The sequence below is a fragment of the Xenopus laevis genome, chromosome 7L (genome assembly GCF_017654675.1).
Source record: "Xenopus laevis strain J_2021 chromosome 7L, Xenopus_laevis_v10.1, whole genome shotgun sequence".
Lineage (NCBI taxonomy): Eukaryota > Metazoa > Chordata > Amphibia > Anura > Pipidae > Xenopus > Xenopus laevis.
The window spans coordinates 134,757,206-134,780,701 of record NC_054383.1 but is presented as its reverse complement, the minus strand read 5'-3'; the positions used below and the strand labels follow the sequence as shown (position 1 = coordinate 134,780,701).

General features: G+C 34.0%; 1 protein-coding gene across 13 annotated transcripts in view; it reads left to right on the top strand.

The window, feature by feature from the left end:
• LOC108696888 overlaps positions 1-23,496 on the top strand; it is a 369,929-nt gene that overhangs the window by 55,917 nt on the left and 290,516 nt on the right. For 10 of the 13 annotated variants that reach the window (XM_041569828.1, XM_041569827.1, XM_041569829.1 and 7 more), the window contains 19 exons: positions 763-792; positions 2,107-2,166; positions 3,102-3,131; positions 4,461-4,514; positions 8,187-8,216; positions 8,816-8,860; positions 9,190-9,237; positions 10,824-10,853; positions 11,157-11,183; positions 14,761-14,796; positions 15,237-16,463; positions 18,653-18,673; positions 19,281-19,331; positions 19,485-19,514; positions 20,485-20,538; positions 21,809-21,838; positions 22,251-22,301; positions 22,748-22,771; positions 23,331-23,381. In XM_041569828.1, the coding sequence (XP_041425762.1) occupies positions 763-792; positions 2,107-2,166; positions 3,102-3,131; positions 4,461-4,514; positions 8,187-8,216; positions 8,816-8,860; positions 9,190-9,237; positions 10,824-10,853; positions 11,157-11,183; positions 14,761-14,796; positions 15,237-16,463; positions 18,653-18,673; positions 19,281-19,331; positions 19,485-19,514; positions 20,485-20,538; positions 21,809-21,838; positions 22,251-22,301; positions 22,748-22,771; positions 23,331-23,381 (1,929 nt within the window). The remainder of the gene's footprint in view (positions 1-762; positions 793-2,106; positions 2,167-3,101; positions 3,132-4,460; positions 4,515-8,186; positions 8,217-8,815; positions 8,861-9,189; positions 9,238-10,823; positions 10,854-11,156; positions 11,184-14,760; positions 14,797-15,236; positions 16,464-18,652; positions 18,674-19,280; positions 19,332-19,484; positions 19,515-20,484; positions 20,539-21,808; positions 21,839-22,250; positions 22,302-22,747; positions 22,772-23,330; positions 23,382-23,496) is intronic. The other 3 variants (XM_041569826.1, XM_041569824.1, XM_041569830.1) reach the window with 2 other exon arrangements.

Sequence of the window (23,496 nt, the reverse complement as noted above, 5' to 3'; positions counted from 1 at the left end):
TCCAAATTCGATTTGAATTTGAAAAAAATCTAAAATTCTAATATCGAAATTTATCAGGTACTATCACTTTAAAAATTAGACTTCGACCATTTGCCATCTAAAACCTGGCGAATTGCTGTTTAGCTTATGGGGGGACCTCCTAGAACTTACTTGGAGTCAATTGGTGGACTTTGGGGAAAAACTTTGATTCGAATTCGATCAAATGCACTATTACTTCTATTCGTACGATTCAAATTTGGGAGAACATGGACCTATTCGATCAAAAACTGACCTATTCGGCCAAAAAAACTTTGACCTAATTTCAGTTGGTCTTTTTGAATTTGACCCTTGATAAATATGTCCCTTAAAATATAGACGTTTTACACTCATAAGCACAAATTTTGCATTTACTTTGAGGTTTGGGTTAATTGTTTATTCAGAGATTATCAAGTAGATCATCAAATAAAATTAATTGCAATAGTCAAAATTGTAATTTAAAGTATACAAAAATAGCCGAATGATGTGTTTGTTAATTTCCTATATTAAATGGATTTTAAATTCAATTTTAGATAAAACTTCCATGTAAGAAATAACTTAAAGATGAAAGATGGTTGGGAGTGTTTTTACTATAAGCAATTCTGTATTTACAATATATATTGACTGGTGTGGAGTGTTTTTACTATAAACAATTCTATACTTACTATATATATTTTCTAAATATCAAATTCTATATTTATTAATTACTATAAGTAATTCTTTCAAATAACTGTGTTATTTTTATAGCACCTGGTTTTGCAATGCCTGGCATGACAGGTAATTCTAAAATCTTGTTTTGATATTAAAGAGTCTGTTAATAAATTGCATAAACTGATCTCTAGTTTCACTGACTATAAAATTTTTCTGGAAGAATAGAATATTGTTTTTCAATAAAATCAAAAGGAAATTGAAATATAGGAACAAAAATGACATCAAAACAGTAAGGGACCAATTTAATATTGGTCATGTCTTTTGTACAAACAGTGTTAATTGAAATCCCTGCCTGAATGTCTTGTCTTGACATCTGATGCAATTTACCAGAACTGGCTTTTGGAATGAAAAAATGGTTGGCAGCTTTTAGGAGTCGAAGTTTAAATCTTTAATCTAAAGGGTTGTACTAAAGCAGCAGTCTCCAAGCTTTTTTTTACCCATAAACCACATTCAAATGTAAAAGGGGAGTAAAAAAAAATACAGTGTCCTGTATAAAGCATTTTGTGATATGCTTAAATAGTGTTTTGGAATTGCTATACATTATTTTATATAAATGGGTGTTATATTTGTAGCACCTGTTTTTCAACTCCCTAGCATGGCAGGACAATTATTACTTTTATCACTTTAGTAATTGAAGAGCCTGTTTACAAACTTTAAAATTAGAACTGAGAAGGTTGAATTTTAGTTGTATTAGAGCTTTTTTAAAACCACGATTAAACAATTTCTTTCTAAAATCACGAATGCCATAAAAGTTATTAAAAGGTCTGAATAAAATAAGTACAAACACAAAAAATGCTAAGCAATCCAAAAAATATGAATATATCTGAAACCTCTAAAGATTTTGGACAATTACAAGCACAAAAATATCATAAAACCTCTAAAAATCGGAATGGCTAAAAAAAAAAGGTCCAATAGGCTGCTTTTATTTCCAAAGGTTTTGTATTAGAGATTTCCGTGGCTTCTACACTTAATAAATCAAATTTTTTTGGAGTTTTTGAAAAATAAAAAAAACAAATTTTTAGAGAAAAAATGTGATTCTTGAAAAAATTTAAATGTTAGTAAATTCTGTAGGCCTCATAGAGTAGAACATTCATTAAAACAAAAATGAAAATAAATATAGAAACATCACAACAATAAATCTAAATTCCAACAAGTCTATGACTTTTTTGAGGACAAAATTATTTATAAATAGACTGAAACTGTATAAGGGCAAGTGTTTAAAATAGCAAAACTTGGACAATGTGTAGGAAATTCAATAAGTTCAATAAGAAATTCAATAAGAAGTTACAATAAGTAAAATAAGACAACTTGACATAATATGACAATTTGAAGTTAATACATTACTAATAATGCATTTTTTATTCTTTAATTGAATTTTAGGACAATGGATAATTATGCAAGGTCAAGGACCACCATCAGAGCAAACAGTATATGAAGGAAGTATGTTTACAGATTATTGTTACTCATTATTTTTTGCTTTTTAAAGGCTGGTAATTACATCAGAAAATATGAATACATACTCAAACAGAATCTGCAAAACTGTTACCTGGAAGCCAATGATTACATCTGGTTTCTTCAAAATTCTTCTCTCTTTTGTTTAACCAGTTGCCTGAATAAAAGCTGAATAAATATTATTGGAACTACTTAATCTTATTATTATCTATCTACTGATAGTGTGGCATAGTAGAATAATGAAAAATTGCATGAAAAAATAGTAGATAGCATGGCAAGGGAATTAAAATTTTAACTGATTTTCTCTGATGCAGTGAAAACATTTTTTTGGTGGCAAAAACAATTGTTTCAAAGATTTTAAAAACAAAAAAGAACTATTTATGAATAAGCAAAGAATTAGCAAAAAAACCTACAGGAAACAGAATTTTGCACTTTGTTAAACAAATTTCCAATTTTTTTTTTAATTCCAGCATAATTTTAGTAAAGAAAGGTAATACAGAAAACTGTACGATAGAACCCTAGTTCTATTTTTGTCAGGAAATCAGGGTGAGTCAGCACAAAGAGGCTTTTTGGCAGGTTGACACATTTGTGAGGGGCACATTTATCAAAATGTGAAATTAGAGTTTACCACAAAAAACAACGCACTTAGCATATTTAACAGATGGTGCATCCTAACATTCACCTATCGATAAATACACTTCTAAAAATTCAAGAGGAATAAATGGGTGGGTGAGTTTTATGTGGGGAGCTCACACATTTTGCTAAATTTGTCTCTAAATTTTCTTTTGTCATTATTATCATTATTATTATTTACAACATTACTTTTGTAAACGACGAGCAGCTGCCTGAATTTCAGTACAAAAAGAAGAAAAACACCCAAACTGAACTGATTTTCATATTTTTTTTGTCCTTTTCTTGTCCAGCACCAATAGCACAACTCCCGGGCACTACTGGTGAGTAAAAAGTACAATACACTTAAGAGGCATATTTATCAAGGGTCAAATTTTGAATTCATGTTTTTTAAAACTCCCATAAATTCAAAAATGTATTAATGAAATCGAATTTTCTCAGCTCAGACTATTTGAATCGACCTGAAAACTTGAATTGAATTTGAATTTAAAAAACTCTGAAATGTCAGGAAGGCTGCAAACATCACCAAATTGATCCCTGTACCTCTCCCATTGACTTATACAGCAATTAGGCAGGTTTAAGGTGGCAAATAGTTGAACTAGAGTTCTTAAAGGGCCAGAGTATGATAAATTTCGAAATTTGAATTCAAATTAAAACTCAAATCGAGTTTGGATAATTCACAATTGAATTTGAGAGTTTTGACCAAAAAGATTTTTTCAAAAATTTTAATTTCAATTTGAATATTCACTTCAACCCTTAATAAATCTGCCCCTTAAAATGCATAACACTCAGCAATAAAAGCCCTCTCTTTCACTTTCACTATGAGCCACTGGCAGAAGGAATATCTCACAGGCATTCAAATAAATATATAGATTCATAATTTAAACTTGTGTTTGGTTTGGTAGCACTGTGTGAAGGCTGAAAGTAAATGTTTTCATATGTGAAGGAGAATAAAAAGTGTATGCAGGATCAGACAGACAAACAGTTCATTAGCATGAAAAAGTCAGTCTATTTTGTACATTTCCAGACTTTGAGCCAGATTCAATTCAGTGAGAAAAAGGTTTATTACATGAAAAAGCCAGGACGGGATCCAATTTCAGATGCAATTCAATTTAGAAAACTATATTTCATAGTTTATCATGTGAAAACTAAATTGAAGTCTATGGGAAAAAAATAGAACTGAATTTGGAGAAAAGTTTTTTCTCCTCAAATTGAATCTCGCCCATGACTTTTCACATGATAAATCGTGAGATCATTTTTTCACACTGAATTGAATCTGGCCCTTTGTGACAAAACAGGAGCATTAACAGAACAAAATAAAACTCTTGGGCTCTACATATTACACATAGTATTTCCCTCTCTAATTCCCCTACTGGGATTCACAGCTGAAAACAAAAGTATAATTCCAAAAACACTGTACCTTCTTAGATTGATTTTTGTTTGGAAATTAGAACCACTACAGATGCTGTCCTCTATCCACACATCTATAGTTACTCTCAGATCTCACTGGATCCTGTACTCTAGGCTGCTAACAGATCTAAACCTGGAAATTGCAAAATTATTTAGAAGAAATGTAGGTTTAGCTCCCCTTTACTAAATCTGGTCCTCAGTCTATTCAATCTAAGGTAACTTATTCCTCTTGTTATGTTTAGATGAATGGATAGTGGAACTGGATTTGCCATCAGGACCTGTAAAGTATACCGGGAGTGAGTATGGATAACTGACAAAATATAAACCATTTTCTTAAATACCCTTTGAGCATACTGGAAGATCATTAGAAGTCATCTTGGTTTAAAGGTTTTAAAATGTACAGAGGCTGCTTTTGCAGCAAGTCAACTGTGCCACCATGATCGTTTCATTGTTGTCAACCATACATAAATTTACAGACACTTTTTGAAAATTAGGATATTGAATGCTGTAAATGAGTTTTAAAAAATGGCAAAGACAGTAAAAATATTGGGCACACTTAATACACTAGTTGGGAATCATTTATACACTAAAGTTTTTTTTCCGGGTCTCTTCTATGCTGGAAACTCCTTCTTTTAATGGAATGTTAGTATCACTGTTATGTTCTCCCAATGTCTATGTGGGTTTTTCCCAGATACCCCAGTTTCCCCAAAACCCCAAAAACATACAGGCAGGTTAATTGGCTCCTGATAAAAATTGGCCTTAGTCTGTGTGTGCTTTCTATTGGTACCTTAAACTGTAAGCTCCACTGGGACAGAGACTGGTGGTAATGATGCAATGTGTTGGAGCTTTATGAATACCTGGAAATAAAACTGTTGTGTGCAAAGGAAGAACTATTTGTTTTTGTTTTTGGGCTCCCAAAATACACCATATATAAAGACCAGTAAAAAAAACAATAAAATAGTAACTTAGCAAATTAAGTTGAAAAAAGACACGTCCATCAAGTTCAACCTGCCTAACTGCTAGTTGATCCAGAGGAAGTCAAAATGAGCTATCTTCCAAAATCCTGTATTCCCTCCCTTGCTAAAAAGCCATACAACCCCTTCCTAAAGCTATCTTATGTATCAGCCTGTAAGACCGAGAGAATTCCACATCTTCACAGCTCTCACTGTAAAAAAAACCCTTCTGAATAATTAGGAGGACCCGCCTTTCTTTTAATCAGAATGGGTGATCTCACGTCAGCTGGAAAGACCTACTTACTGGTAAATAAAGCCTTACAGAGAGATTATTATATGATCCCCTTATATATTTATACATAGTTATCAAATCACCCCTTAAGCGCCTCTTCTACAGTGTGAACAATCCCAATTTGGCCAGTCTTTCCTCATAGCAAAGATTTTCCATACCTTTTACCAGCTTTGTTGACCTTCTCTGTACCCTCTCTAATTCAATAATGTCATGTTTGAGCACTGGATAACAAAAGTGTACGGCATATTCTAGATGGGGCCTTAGCATTTTTCTATATACTGTAAGAATGACCTCCTCCTCCTGTGAATCGATGCCCCTTTTAATACAGCTCCAGACCTTATTTGCCCTTAATGCTGCTGACTGGCATGCATTTGCTACAGCCAAGTTTATTATCTACAAGGACTCCATTATGGATTTGCCTAGTGCGACCCCATTAAGGGTATAAGTGGCTTGGATATTTTTACATCCCAGGTGTCAACATTGAATCTCTAAGGCAACTTAGCTGCTCAGATTGCCAGTTTGTCAAGATCCTGTTACAAGTGCCACATCCTAGATGGAATTAATTGGGCTGGAGGTATCATCTGCAAACACTGATACATTACTTACAATACCCTCCCCCTAAGTCATTAATGAACAAGTTAAATAAACGTGGACCCCATACGGAGCCCTGAGGGACCCCACTAAGAACCTTACTCCAGGTAGAGAATGTACCATTAACAACACCCTCTGTACCTGATCCTACAGCCAGTTTCCTATCCAAGTGCAAACAACTTCATTAAACCAACAGACCTTAGTTTAGAAAGCAGTAGTTTGTGGGGCATGGTATCAAATTATTTGGCAAAATCCAAATAGATCACATCTACTGCCCCCCCACTGTTCAGCATCTTACTTGCCTTATCATAAAAAGCAATCAAATTTGTCTGACATGGCCTATCCATCATAAAGCTATGCTGCTCATAATGCCATTCACTAGGACAACATTTACAAGCCTTTAAATTATTTGCCCACCACTGATGTCAAACTTACTGGCCTATATTTGCCAGGCTGAGATAGTAATCCCTTTATAAATATTGGAATTACATCAGATTTCCTCCAATCCATCGCTAACATACCAGATAAAAGCGAATAGGAGAAAATCAGAAATAGGGGCTGGTCTAAAACAAAACTAAGCTCTCTTAGAACCCAGGGGTGTACACCATCTTGCCTTGGCACCTTGTTTACATAAATTTATATTAAAGCTTTATGAATCATATCCTGAGTTAGCCACTGACTGGATTGAGCTGAGCCACCAGTGCAGCTATGAAGTGAGCCTGGGAACTCTTCTATGTATACACTGAAGAAAGGAAGTGATTTTGCATTTTCTGTATCTGTTACAGCCATGGTGGCACCATTATTTAAAGGAGTAACACTCTTAACCCACATCTTTTTATTATTAATGTACTTTTTATGGCTAGTCTTAGCCTCAGCCACAATGCACTCCTCATTTCCTATCATTGCCTTCCGGATTGATATTTTGCAACATTTATTATAATGTTTATATTCATTAAATGCTGCTTCTGTCCCAACAGACGTGTCGTTTTTAAATGCCTTTCTCTTCTTTCATATTAACTTATTTCCTTCTATATTAAGCCACATAGATTGACACTTAATGCTTCTACATTTATTCCTTAAGGGAATTACTTGCACATTTGCTATACGTTCTGGGTTATTAGAGATCACTATACCCAGAATAGCTTTTATTTCTCGTTGGCTCCTCAACAACTTGTGTCATAAAATTGTCATGCAACAAGTTTATAAACTTGTTCCCATTGACTGACCTGGAAGTGTTTTTGCTCCAGTCAATTTCTGGGTAATTAAATTCCCCCATTATCATTTCTTTTTCCCAAACTAGCAGCCTTTTCTGTTTGCATTGGGAGCTTAGCCTCCTCATCCTCACTTACATCAGGGGTTCTATAGCATACTCCTACAACTGTGGAATCTTCCCCAGGAAAAGTAAACCAACATGTGGACCTTTTGGTCCTAAGGGATCAGGAATAAAATAAAAATCTAAGACCTACTGTACTAAGAAGACTTTCCCAGTTCAGTGCTAAATCTGATTCTCATTTGCCTTACTGATTCTGCTGGGAAAATACAACTTGCAGCGATTCAGCATTTCAAACATGCCCAAAATGTTATGGTTTAGCTTAGTCTATAAGGAACAAGTATATTTCAAATATGAAATAATTCCTTTTCAATTGGGTCAAAACAAATAAACTTTAATTATACTATACAAAAGATTTAAATCTTGTTTCCTTCAGTCCTGGAATTCACAGTCACGGCAAGCAGGCAGCCACTATATTTTGAACACTGTTATTAAGGCAAGCTTTACATCTTTCCAAAATTGTATGTGCCAGAATGGGTCCCCCTGATACGCATGCCCATGCACAGGCTACACAACTATAGACACTAAGGATGGATGGGGAATGTGAGAGTGCAGTAACATCTCGGAAGTGCAGAATGGCCAGTGAAAGTAATTGCCTGGTCTGTCTCTATGATTAAGGCATAGAAAAGGTTTACTTAATAAATGATTGACAGGTATGGGTGCTTTATTTAAAAAAAAGAATACAAGTCTAATGTTTATTTTGAAAAGGACTTTTAGTATATAGAATTGTATTACTGGGTGACAGATCCCCTTTAAAGATTTTTGATAAAATTTTAATTCACTTTCTTTGTTTTTTATGTAGAGCCCATTGCTCCAGTGCCTGGAAAAAAAGGTATAAATAAACGACATAGCTTTCATTTTATATATAGCCTTATACTTAGTTTGTATGACTGTGAATGTACTTATCACAGTTGTTTTTACAATTTATTACCCACTGGTCTTTCTGCTTTGCCATTCTGCCATTCTGGTTTGCATTACCCTTCAGGAAATTAAAACTAGTTACCCTGACATCCAACTCTGCTCCACCTTACATGTCTCTCCAAACCACTTGTTAAACTCTTCTAACAATCTACTCCTCATCTCCTCCTTCATTACATCTTCACATACTCACATTCAAGACTTCACTAGAGCTTTACCTCCTCTCTGGACTTACCTCCCACTTTACATCCAACTTTCTGGCTTTAAATAATCTTTGATTCATGTTTTCCCTTATCTAGTCCAGAATTTTTTTTACATAACACTATATGCCATTGCCACCTGCTAACTGTAAGACTCAGTACCACATCCCTCACTTTACTGACCCTTCTTTTTCCTTTTAGGTTGTAATTTCTATTGAGAAGTGCCCTCTTTACATGCTTCTATGTACAGTGAAATATGTTGACCCTCTAAAAAATGTATTGATAATAGATAATAATTCTATCATGTCTGTAGGAAAATGGACAATAGAAGCACATCATCCAGTGCAATTAAGACCTGGCAAGTATAAGTAACCAAATAATAAATGAAAATTATTTATACTTTTAATTATTTACTTAATTGTAAAGGAGTTTAATATATTTATTGTTTTCCTTTTTATCATTTTGTGGGCTAGATGTTTCTCATACTGTCCCTGGAATTTCATGCTATATTAAATTATTTAACCATAACTTAATTATAATCTATTTCTGGCTATCAGGGCAAGCATTAGTCATAAACAGTTGTGGGCAAAACCGGTTTAAGGGCTGAATTTGAATATTGCATTATGACAGCCTTGTTTTTACCTCTCCCAATACAAATCTGTTATTGTTCATTATTGTGTTTTGTAGGAACATACATAGGGGGGACTCCACATGTATTAATGACAAATGAAGAAGGTGAGTACATGACATAACACTATGATCCAACTACTCAGTTACTACCTAAAATGCAATTAAAATTGCATATTACAATTATTATTAATTCAATATACTTGGTATTGCATTCTTGTAAGCCATCCATGGCTTTTGAGTTTCTGTTTCTACTCATTTTCAGTCCAGATCAGATATCCATAGGCATTTGGATTTTCAGAATCAGGTTTTTTGTAGCATCTGGATATAATAAATCTCAAAAAAAGTTTTTTTTCCCTCTAAAAATTTAAGTTTTTACCATTTGGAATTTAGTAAATAACCCCTTGAAGGTCCATTTATCAACTTTCTCATTTTAGTGGTTTTAGAGGTTTTTGAAACCACAAATACATTTTCTCTTAAAGGAAAACTATACCCCCCAAACAATGTAGGTCTCTATAAAAAGATATTGCATAAAACAGATCATATGTTAAACCCTGCTTCATGTAAATAAACCATTTTCATAATAATATACTTTTTTAGTAGTATGTGACATTGGGTAATCCTAAATAGAAAACTGGCATTTTAAAAAATAAGGATTGTCCCTTGGAATTCTAGGATTCACAGTGCCCACAAATAAACTACAGTATACATGTTAGGTCACATGAGGCAATTAACAGAAATAGTTCGGTATTTTGCTTCCACACTTCTTCCTGTTACAGTTAGAGCTGCAGTATTTCTGGTCAGGTGATCACTTCCTGTTACAGTTAGAGCTGCAGTATTTCTGGTCAGGTGATCTCTTCCTGTTACAGTTACAGCTGCAGTCTTTCTGGTTAGGTGATCTCTTCCTGTTACAGTTAGAGCCGCAGTATGTCTAGTTAGGTGATCTCTTCCTGTTACAGTTAGAGCTGCAGTATTTCTGGTCAGGTGATCTCTGAAGTAGCACAGAGACCATCTCAAAATGGTGTTTCAAATGTATGAAATCTCAAACACCTCAAAAAATGTATGTTTTTCCAACAATTACCTGTGAAAAAAAATCAGAAAACCAAATGGCTTAAAAAAAATTCCAATGGGTTTTTTTTGGTTTTCTACTTCATAACTTTCAAATTTTTATAGTTTTACAGACATAAAAAAATGCAAAATTTTAGATTAAAAAAATGTTCAGTTGTTAGTAAATTGGCGTTTTCTATTCATTCCTATTGGATTTTTAGAACTGCATTAATCAAATGGTTCTAACTTTCACCCATTGATAAAGACAATTCTAAAAAACACATAGGAATGAATAAACATGGGTGGGTTTTTATTTATTAAGCTCTAAACTCAAATTTTGATAAATCTCCCCTTAGAGCCATATTTACAGCCATAAAGTTTGCTCCAGGATTGGTATCCCATGCCAACCCATTTGTTTGATTTCAACAGTAGGGCAAGAAATGCTACCTGTTGAGTTGCTATGGGTTCCTAGATCTGAAATTGTCTTTACATTACAAAATTTCCTTTAAATGACATCATATATGTATACAATTTATATGTTTTGTGAATGAAACATTCTCTCTCTCTCTTGAATTGTACATTTCATTTTTTGTTATTTGGATGGCAGATTAGCTGTACAAGTCATTTATATTTGTTTTCTTTTTTAGTACCACTTGGACCAGAGTCAATGACAGAAGGTAAATACACTCAAACTACACATATTAGTAAATATTTTTAAATCATAAAAACTAAACTGCCGACGTATTTGAGAGAGTATTGAGCAAAGGAATATGTCAGATGAGAACTAACTTGCATGTAGGGAACCAGTTCTTTAGACTTTAGGTAGACTTTTTTCTTCTGGTTTTGAACAAGGTTCTTTAATTCCCAATCAGGACAAAATAAGCTTAAATGCTACAATGAGGGTTGATCATCTGTCTCTAGCTCTCTTTATGTGTTGTTAAAGGTGAAATGCCTAACCACATTTTTTGTTTTACTTTTAGGTGAAGTCTATATGGAAGAACCTGAAGGTATTTTGAATACTTTACAAATATAAACTAGTAGTTATAGGTTTGTTCATGCTTTCTTTTAAAGGTGTACATGCTATGAGTAAATAAAACATTCAGACTACTTTTGTAGTTATCAACAAAGTTAAATTCTTTTCACAAATCTACTATTTACATATATATACAGAAGTAGGAGGAGTCTTCAATTTATTTTTTAAAAGATACAGTGCGTAAAATAATGTGTAGGCTGCATATGACCTAAAAACGAATCAGAGTTGACAAAACACTTCTCAAATAAATATCAAAAAGATGGGTGTCTGGCTACCGACCTTGTACACATGAGAATATTTGTCATTAGTCGGTAACACTAAGCAAACTCAAAAATGCACCAGTTTTAATCAGTCTATAAAACAGTCAGTCCATGTGTGGTATGTGAGAAGTGATTAAGACTGAAATTAGAATAATCATCACAAAACAAAAAGGCAACAAAACAATATGGGCCAGGTCGATCTTTCCTCATTTTTTAAAAATATGAAGGGATAGTTCACATAATTGGGCTCATTTATTAAACCTCAATTTCTTTCTGGTCAAGGTTTTAAAGGGGGAAAACTCAAATGTTTCAAGGAAAACATTTTTTTAGAGATTTATTATACCCCAAAGCTGCTAATCCAAAAATACTCCATCTCAAACCTTCCCAAGGTCATGTAGAAGTCAATGGCAGATGTCATTGATGAGGTGTTCATTCCATAATCCAATAAAATCGAGTTTTTGCTGCAACAATTTGGTAAAGTTGAGTTTTCGGAGAGTCAATTTGATAAAGTTGCATGATGCGAATTGAAGCTCGATTTTGTCACAATGTTTTTTTGCTCCAATTTCTTCAATAAGAATTATTGATAAGTGAGTTACATTCTTGGATGGGAGTTAGGATACTTTATTTTAATCAAAAACAGATTAATTTGAGTTTTAGTAGATACCCCCCAAGTGTTATTTGAGGTACTAGGATCTCAGACAGAAATGCAACATCAGTAAAAGAGACATAAAAGCTGCTCCCTATTTTCTGAGTGATGAGAAAGTTAGAGGACATGTAGGGACCAAATGTAGGTCTCTGACCTGTGGCAATTTACCTGGAATAGAAGGCAGGATGCAGAGTTGCAAACATATTCAAAGAATTATCTACCTGTTCCTAAATAAAACAACAGTGAGGTAAAAAAACAGCAAGAGGACAAGTCACTCTACAGTACAGTAAGAGCTAGGAAAACAGAGGAAAACCACCTGGTTTGGTGGTGAAATCACACTGACCCTTACATTGCTGAGAGGGGAGTGTCAGAACAAACTAAGCAAATTATATAAGAGAAGATACAATTTTTGGTATGGTCACAAAACAAGCACATTTCTGAGTTGGATCATGATAGGAGCCTATTAAGACCCATTGGTATGTAAAAAGATAGGGACTCACTGCATTTGGACTTATGATGACCTAGAGTTGTCACAAAATGGTGTGGCTGGTGTGGGTTCAGGCAGGTGATTGGTCCAGTTTTTGGTATTGCCTGCACCTCAACTTTGCTGTCATTTTCTGGTGAGCCCTCCATGTCAATGGCAGGCCCCACCTCCTCTGTGACATGACTGGCAGGTTTGGATTAGATAATGGTGGGTAGGGTCAGGTTTTTGTATACTCTGTATACCACTAATGTGGGTCACAGATATTGGTAGAAATATCAAAGAACACGGAGAAGGCAAAATAATTGATAACATTTCACCTTTAATAGTCCATCTTTAAACAAATCCAGTACATAACACCATTGAACCGTGCATCATATGCTTTGCGCATTTCATGGCATCTCGCCACTTCCTCAGAAGCGATCACATGATCCAGCTACACTAGAAGGAAATAAATATCCCATAACCCTTTTGGGTAAGGGACAAGTTAAACGTGTAGCATGGTGAGGAGCTGTGCGGTGTAGTTTTGCTCCCTGAAATGGACTGTAGCACAGATATTGGTTGGACAGGCTTTCAAAAAGATAGAGTCAACAGCTAATTAGCTCTTTATATCAACATTCCAACATTGAAGCTGTCCTAAATAGGTTGTAATGAATTTTAATGAACCAGTCTATGTATCAATGGATTTTAAAAAGCAAAACTAGGATGCGTTAAACCTATTATGAACCACCATGTCCTATTGACCAAAAACTTGCTCTAAATTCTGTCAATTTACATTCAAAAAGAGATAAAATGGTCATGCCAATGAAAAATCCAAATGATACATTGGAAATGGTAAGAAATTAGACCTAACAACTGGGATTTTTTTTATTAACAATCAAACAATATTTTACCAATCTGCCTCTTAGGGGCATATTTAATGAAATCCATGACAAAATGCAAGCACATTTTTACATTTTTTTGAGCACTAGATTATTTATGAAAAAACTCGACCGAACAGTGGCATTTGCACACCACCGAGATTCACATTGTCCCATACATTTTAATTGAGGCTGAAATGTCAAATGTTTTAATAAACTGAGAAAATAAATAAATAAAGTTGTTAGAGACAATTCCAAGTTTTCTCTGGCAATTTTGAAAAAAAAAATTCATTTACCAAAGTGTGAAATTCACCACAGTAAAATTCCTCCACTCTGGTCATTCCTATGGAATTTTTAGATGTGTATTTATCAAATGGTGAACTCTAAATTTCAACCATTGATAAACAAGTGAAAGTTAGAGAAAGGCAACCAATTCAAACACACATAAAAGAGAAAAATATAAAAGAAGACCAAGTGGTTACTCTCTCAGAATAATATATTCTGCTTTATGCAGCCAGTTCTTAGCAAGTCCTATGCAAGTTCTAAGCTGAACATTCATGATGGGTGAAAAAATTTGCATGGCACGAATTTGCTGCGAATTTCTGCCTTTTGCCGGCAGCAAATTTTTTGTGAATCTCACCAGCGTGAATTTCAGATTTTCAAAATTTTTTCAAATTGCTCGATTTTTTTTTAGTGAAACTGTTCAAATTGCACGATTTTTTCGTGAATTTTTCGGGGAAGCGAAACGGGAGAAATTCGCCCATCACTACTGAACATCACATATACTTTTATTAATATACACTGATTTGTAATGAATAATTAATTTTTCAAAAGTCGAGTGTGTGAGTTTTTTTTCTACCTTGAATAAACTCACTCCAATGTTTGCTTATTTATGAAACACCCAAATGGAAAAAACTTGATTGAATGCAATTGGGGAAAAATTCAAATACCTCCAATTTTGTTTTTGATTTTATATGCTAAAAAACATAGAATACCTCGAATTTATCAAGCAAACACTGTAAAAAAAACTAAAATCACGAAGGCAAAAAAAAATATTCAAATGGTTAAAGGGACCTCTGCCATTGAATTTTACCTGAACTCAACAGGTTTTAGCTTGAGTATTTTCGGATTCTGGCGTTTAGCAGCTTCATGGCATAATAAAGCTTGAAAAATTCTAGTTTTTTAGTGAAACTACCCTTTAATAAATAACCCCTAAATATGAGAACATTCTATTTGTCTAGCCTTTACACCAATCTCTAGTGTCAAAAGGAGAAACTAATTTATGTTTTTATGGTTATGTTTAGAAGCAGAGCAACCAGCTGAAATACAATTTGAATGGGGTACGTAAACTTAATGGATGTTTCTTTTTTTCACTCTGATGCCTCAATTAAAATTACTCAGATGATAAGCTTTCTATCAGTAGGTTTCAATTGCAATCATACCATTCTTTTTCTTTTGTATGAATTTTGTTTTAATCAGATTTAGTGGGGTACAATCTTGGGCAGCAGGGCTAAGGCTAAACATGGCATGTCACATACCTGTATGTTCCATCAGGTACAATTTTAATAACTGGTTTGTAAAAGGCAAAGGGATCTCAAACGTGTGGTAGCTGTGCATGTGATAGTCATGTGACAGCATGTTAAGGGACAATTATGAGTGAGGGTGGAATTGGTGGTAGTATTTACTTACTATTTAACCTTGAACTAGACCTTGCTAAACCTACTGCTATGAAAAAGGTGTTTTTATATGAATAAATTATTTTGGCTGTGTTGCTTTACAGGCCCATCTGATGTTACTTCCCATGGTAAAGACTTTGCCACAGTGTTCTTGCAGAACCACAAACCTGATGAGAAGTCAAAACTTGAGCTTTTTGTTACCTCCAAATATGCATCTACCTCAGTTTCTGTCACCATTAGCAACTCTGATTTCAGGAAAGAGCTAAGGTTAAAAAAAGGAGAAACAGTAACAGTGCCTATCTCAGCTAAAATGGAAATGCAAGGTTCCAAAGCATTCCCAAATGTAGTAGTGATTAAGGCAAATAAAGATGTTACAGTGATCTCTCGGAACTCCAAGTATGCCAGTATTGATACTGCTCTGATTTACCCACTCCATCGTCTAGGAAATGAATATTATATCATAACCCCTCCATGGGGTCCTGCTACTTCTTTGAAGGAGTTTGCTCTGGTGTCTTTAGGAACACCCACGACCATTAATATAGACCTGAATGGAGCTATACACTTCCAAGACAGAGATTATCCAAGAGGTTCCAGGCTAACAATACACCTCAATCCATTCCAAGCAGTGCAGTTTCAAAGTACTGATGACCTCTCAGGTACCAAAATAACTTCTCAGTCTCCTATAGCTGTCCTAAGTGGTCACACATGTTCTGCGAAAAATGGAGAATGTGATCATGTCTATGAACAATTGTTACCAGTTACCAATTGGGGAAGGACCTTTTTCATCCCTGGCATGTCTTTCCAGTCTAAAACCGATATTGTATTTGTCGGGACTTACCAGGACACTGTGATTGATTACCAGTCGGGGCCAAACCGTGAAAAGAAAAATGTTGGTGCCGGAGAAGTGATTCAATTTGAGACATCACAAGTATCTCCTTTATCTCTAAATGCCAATAATAACATTCAGGTATTTTATTTTGGAACTGGAGGGATATCAGGAAAGTCAAAATTCGGCACATTCCTTACCAACATTCCTTCCACTGAATCATTTGGTTTGGAATATGAAGTTATTGCCCAAGATAAATTCAAAGTCAATCTGGCTATAATTATTTGCAAAACATCTTCTCAAGGAGAATTTACTACAGATGGAAATTCTATGGAAAACATAGAATGGAAAGCATTCCCTGGATTAGAGTACTCCTGGGGAGAGCTGAACTATGGTAGTGGCTTCAGTTCCCATAAAATCCAACATCCTACAACCCCATTTGGTCTCTTGAGCATTGGATATTCTCCAAGTACTGCCTATGGATCAGTGGCTCCCTGCATACGTGGTAAATTTGTGTTTACTTTTGTAATCTCTTCAACTGACTATTATATTACATCAAAGTTTGCTGCCTTTCATCATTCCTCTTTCTGTATGGGAGGGTGGAAGCTGACATCACAGGGGATATGGTGACCATGACATCGCAGGGCAGGGTGATTATGTCGAGGGTCTGAGTGATGACATTGCAGGGCTGGGTGATGATGTGGCATCACTAGGCGCCTCATAAATCTAATTTGGAAAACCGGGCTGTCTGACCTGATGGGTGGCAACCCTAATTATTTATGTATTCATAAATTAAAAATGACAAAATTATGAGTCTATAATCTGAAATATCAGTAAAAAAAAAAATAATAAAAAAAAAATATATATATATATATATATATATATATGTATTTCTTTATTTATATTTAGATAACCATGTGTTTATGCTGTCCTTTCCTGAGCTTTATGTTTCAGTGGTTCTTTACTTGTTGATGCCTGAAAAATAGCAGACTATTAGGGGCAGATATATCAAAATGTGAGTTTAAAGCTTAATACATATGGGGGGTCATTTATTAAAGGTCTAATTATGTTTTCCCAGAAAAAAATAGTTTTTTAATGTATTTTCGGTAAAAACTATAATTTTAAGAGATAAAAACTAAAAATTTTCGAGATTTATTATGCCTTGAAGCTGCAAAAAAACGAATCCGTAAATACTCCAGCTAAAACCCATTGAGGTCATGTAGAAGTCAATGGCAGAGGTCCACTTGAACCATTCGAAGATGTTTTTAGCCTTCATGATTTTTGGGTTTTTCTGGGTGGTTTGCGCTCTAAAACTCGATTAATTCAAGAGATTTGAGTTTGAGCTTTTCAAGGTTTTTTCCGCTGATAGCTCGATCAATTTGAGTATTCGAGTTTTTCCCCCTACTTGCATTCATTCAAGGTTTTTACATTTGACACACATTTGTGTTGTGAGTTTATTCCAGGTAATAAAAACCTCACAAAACTCACAAACTTGACCTTTGATAAATAACCCCCAAAAACTCATATTTTATTCATTCCTATGGGATTTTTAGAATTGTATTTACCAATGGGTGAAAGTTAGAACTCACCATTTGTTATACAGTTCTAAAAATACCATAGGAATGAATAGAACACGGGTGAGTTTTTATATATTAAAGGGATCCTGTCATTGGAAAACATGTTTTTTTTCAAAACGCATCAGTTAATAGTGATACTCCATCAGAATATTGCACTGAAATCCATTTCTCAAAAGAGCAAACAGATTTTTTCATATTCAATTTTGAAATCTGACATGGGGCTAGACATTTTGTCAATTTCCCAGCTGCCCCTGGTCATGTGACTTGTGCCTGCACTTTAGGAGAGAACTGCTTTCTGGCAGGCTGCTGTTTTTCCTTCTCAATGTAACTGAATGTGTCTCAGTGAGACATGGGTTTTTACTATTGAGTGCTGTTAGATCTTAGATCTACCAGGCAGCTGTTATCTTGTGTTAGGGAGCTGTTATCTCGTTACCTTCCCATTGTTCTTTTGTTTGGCTGCTGGGGGGGAGGGAGGGGGTGATATCACTCCAACTTGCAGTACAGCAGTAAAGAGTGATTGAAGTTTATCAGAGCACAAGTCACGTGAATTGGGGCAGCTGGGAAATTGACAATATGTCTAGCCCCATGTCAGATTTCAAAATTGAATATAAAAAAATCTGTTTGCTCTTTTGAGAAATGGATTTCAGTGCAGAATTCTGCTGGAGCAGCACTATTAACTGATTTATTTTGAAAAAAAAATTTTTCCCATGACAGTATCCCTTTAAGATCTAAACTCAAATTGTGATCAATCTGTCCCCTAATGTTGCATCTTATCTAATTCTCAGAAGAACTCATCTAAATCATTAATTCCTGTTTCAAAATGATAGTGGGGATTTTATTTTGATCAATTTATTTGCTCCAGCTCAAAAAACAACTAGTTAAGTATGACTGCAGTTTCCCTTAGCAGCCAAGAAAATCTTTACTTTTATTTTCTAATTTGTGGTATTTTGAACAAAACTAGCTGCTGATTGGTAGCTTCTGGCAACTATGTAAATTAATCAGCCTAAAATCATTACTGCTAGGTAAAAAAAATAGCAGGTAATGATATATTTTGCATTTAATGTTCAATCCTAGTCCATGCTGTCCTAATATGTTTTATGCTATCTTGTTTTTACAGGTCCCGCTGTTGTTGCTCCAGGTAATGATTTTATTTTTTTGTAACTGATTGCTGTGGATTCTTGTAATGGGAATACTAATCCTAGAATAAAACCTACTTCTTATAAAAGTACATCTAGGAATCATGTGGTGTGTATGTATTAAAGAGTCTTTTCTATACAGAAGTTCCTTGGTAATGTTGTGTTCTAGACATGTAATCATTTAGTATATGTTTATTACTCCTTTTATGTACTTTAAGTGGCTTAAGACTGCAAAGCTTTAAGGTCATTTATAGATGTAAATTACTGATTTAATACCATTTAAGTTTTTTTTAATTAAAAAATGGTCAAAAGTGTTCAGTTTAATCCAATCAGTTAAAGGCCCTGCCTTTTATCAGGGCTCATGTAGTTCATGAAATGGGTACAGATATAAAATAATATCAGTGCCATTCAACCCTAGTTCCAAGAATATCTAGGACAGCTAATGCACCACTGCGCTAGAGCCTGGAGTGGTAATTTTTTAAATGATGTTAAATAATCCTCATAATAGTAATATAAATTCTTGAATGTCCACAATTTCCTTTTTGAAAACTGTTTATAAAATAATTCCAAATATTGATTTTCTGTTTTAACTAAATCCTTTTGCCTTAGGAGAGTGGATCATAGAGAGGCGGCCAGGTCAACCAACAAGATTTAGAGGGAGTGAGTTTGATATGCTTAATAAAATAATGATATATCTATCAATTGTTAAAGCCCAAACTATTTCAATCAATTATGTTCCTATTGTGATAACATTTATATTTGTTTTATTTAATTTGCTATAATTGCTTACTGTATGTAACTTATTTTCTACAGAACCTATATCTGAAATACCCGGAAGAAAAGGTAATTTCACAATTTCAAAAATTCAGCTTATCATTGAGAAAAAAAATACTATATATATATATATATATATATATATATATATATATATATATATATATATATATATATATATATTATAACAATGGTTTGCTATGCTATTCTTTCAGAAGAATTTCTTACAGCATATAGCACATAAAATTTATAGGGGCAGAGTTAGCAATAATTTGCATGGATGCATTGATGGATCCATAACATGTTGGAATATATTAATTAAAATAATGAATTTTATCTTTCCACACATTTTAACACTTAGGGGCTTATTTACTAAAACGCAAGTTAATTGCATTTTTTATGAAAACTAATCAGACCAAATACCCTTCCACAATTTTAACTCATTCATCAATAACTTTTCATGAAAAAAATCTGAACAACGAAATGTGATGACAAAATTCAGTGTCAATTCGTATTGTACGATTGACACTTCAAAAACTCAACTTTATTGAGTATTCGCTGCAAAAACTTGATTGTCCCCCAAATGTTTTGGGTTATACAGTGCAGATTATGATGTCAAGAAACAACTTCAGGGACATCTGCCATTGACTTCTACATGATCTCAACAGGTTTGAGATGTCGTATTTTCTGATTAGGATTTTTAGAAACTTTGGGGTATAATAAATCTCTAAAAATCTTTTCCCCCTAAAAACCCTAGACCAAAAAAAATTGAGGTTTAATGAATGGGCCCCATAAAGTGTTAATCAAAAAACACATTTAAAATGTTTAACCTACTTCGGCTATGGACTATACAAACTTATTCCAGTTGTTCTTCTGTCAGTCTAAAAGTGTTAAATATAAATTTGATCAGATTGATTTAGTTAATTTGATCTCTGGATAATTCCCTATTTGATATTTTATAAATCTGTCTGTCTATTTACAAATGAATACTATATATGGATTATGAACAAACACAAGTGCCTATTTTTGTTATGTTTAGGATTCTGGATCATAGAAGTGACACTTCCAACAGGACCAAGGAAATATGTAGGGAGTGAGTATACTTTAGAAATCTCATAAGCCATTTAGTGCAGAATGATACAGTATGTATGATTAAAATACATCCTGCTATTTGTTTCTATTTTATATATTTAAAAATGTTGCCCAAAAGCCACTTTCTAAAGGATTTTTATATATTTTGATGAAAATTTAATTTTGATTTGTTCAAAGAAATTTGGCACAATTTTCTATTTTAGTATTCCACTTTACACCTATACAGTATAGAACCTTAATAGTAATTTATGAATTCTCCAAAAACCTACATGTCATGTGCCTGGTGTGATTGCACTTTGGACCAGACAATATCACATGAAAAAGTTTTTTCACATTTTTTAATTGTAATAAAGTTGGTCAGTGATATTTTTGATAAAAAACAAAACCAAAACAGTTCAAGCTAAGAAAATGCATGTTCCAATATACAGATTTAGCAATTTATGATTACTAAATTACCAACTTTGTAAATTCTATTAGTAGTTACTTGTTAGAGTGCAGAAAACTGCCAATCATTAAATAAACTGTAGCAATTCATAGCAATCACAGTGTCAGATTTGGGGAACCTAGAGTAACACTGGGGAACCTGGCCTCCAGGGCCCTCCACAGACTTCACCAAGTGGGCAGAAAGGGACTGTGGCTAACCATATGCATCAAATCCATTATTGATACACAAAGATATTGTGGAGGAGGAAGTGCATAAATACCAGTCTCACTCCTCCGCATTTATGGTATATTTCTTCTTTACACATGTTTACAACTTTGACCTAAATTTCTTTTTTACTCATAGTTCTTCAACTGAACCGCACCTTCTGTCAAAACTTTTTAATCACATGTGGCTTCTAATTTGCTTCTCCGACACATTGGCAATACCATCAGACCTACTCCAAGCCTAAATATCAATGTCATGTGTGACATAAGCAGTTGGCCATAGTAAGACTGGCATTTTGAGCCAGCTGCTCTTAATTCTCAAAAATATCAAACTACCCCTAGCAGGAGAAGAATAAAAGCCTGAGTTATAAGGCAGCAGGTATTAGGTATTACAACATAACAAAGGGAACCCTAAGCATACTGGCTAGACCAGTGAATTACTGACTGGGTGGTAACCCTAGCTGCACTTTATAACAATATTTGGTTTGAAAGTCAGCAGAACAAAGCAGTACAGATTCAAAAATTAAAAGCAAAAACTTTTATAGTGTAATTATTTTAGTGCAAAATAATTAGATGTTATAAGGGCAATAATTTTATTTAACCAAATACGATCTATTTTTTAGGACCCATATTTTCAATACCAGGGACAACTGGTAAGTAAAACATAACGTAAGTGTACAAAAAAAATTCACAAATGAATTATAAACAAGGTGATTGGTATTAAAAAACATCAAACTGAAATTTTATGAAAAAAAAAGATTCACAGCCAAGCTCTTGATTCTTTCAGACAGGCCATGCACAATGAAGCTTGATGGTAAAATGTTGATGCAATGTTTTCAATTGCTGTCATTTAATACCATGATTTTGGCAACCTGTACTACCCCATGTTTGATCTCTGGTTTCCTTTAACACTACAAAAAACAGTATGGAAAATTATTTGATAAGCTGATTAATTTGATTCAAGTAAATGTATTTGTGGGAGGAATGGGAGCAAAGTTTGTAGCTCTTTAAGGACCACACTCAATCTGTAAATTAAAATTGTAATACATTGCTTTTTATGTCTAGAATGGATCATAGAAACTGAAGAGCCAACTGAACCAGTGCCATATGAAGAACGTTAGTACATTCTCTAAATCAGTGGTCCCCAACCAGTAGCTCGTGAGCAACATGTTGCTCTCCAACCCCTTGTATGTTGCTCTCAGTGGCCTTAAACCAGGAGCTTATTTTTGTATTCCGGGCTTGGAGGCAAGTTTTGGTTGTATAAAAACCAGGTGCACTGCCAAACAGAGTCTCAATGTAGGCTGACAATCCACATAGGGGCTACTAAATGGTCAATCACGGCCCTTATTTGGTACCCCAAGAACATTTTTCATGCTAGTGTTGCTCCCCAACTCCTTTTACTTCTGAATGTTGCTCACGGCTTCAAAAGGTTGGGGATCCCTGCTCTAAATTTTAATATACCATTAAAAACTACATTTGTCATACATTGGTTTAATGTCAACACAAAATGACATCTCTATAAATTAGAAAATTAATTTAGCGTGTGTTGTTTTTATATTTAGAACCTGAACCTTTTGTTTCTGGAGGTAAAGTAATTTAAGAATTCTCCTTTATATATTCCTTTACAGAAAACTGCAACCTACAAAAAATCACATATATTTAGGATTTATGAGCAGGCTACTATACATTAGAAAATGAAAGGATTTTTTGCTATGGGTAACTACCCTGGAGCAATTTAGCACCCACATTTATAAATTAGCACCACTGTCTGGTTTTATTTTCTAGTTAGCATGGTGTGTGCCCCCATACTGTATACTGATCCTTGTTCATTGCAAATGTTTCATACATAGAGATTGTAATAATAATAAATAATAATACTTAATACAGCACATTTTTCAGAAGTAGAAATTTTCGAGTGATGACAGAGATAAAACATTAATAAAAAAAAGAATAAAAATGCAATCATAGATGGCCAACCTTTTGATTATCAATTTTCACACAAGGCTTTCCAGCCAGTAGTTAATTGGAATTTAAAATTTGTAGATCAATAAATACATACTGTATAACTGATAAGCATTAACTTTATTGTTATACTTAAATCAGTGTACTAGTAAAATTAACAATATAGCCTGTTGTTTCCATAAGGCTGGATCATTGAAGCTTTCCGTCCAGGTCAAAAAACCAAGTTTAGAGGAAGTAAGTAAACTCAAAATGTTTAATATCAAAAATTGGGCAATATACTGTAAGCAAGTACTTTAAATTTATATAAAAGTAAAATAAAAAGGGTAGTATTAACAACAGCTATTAAGGG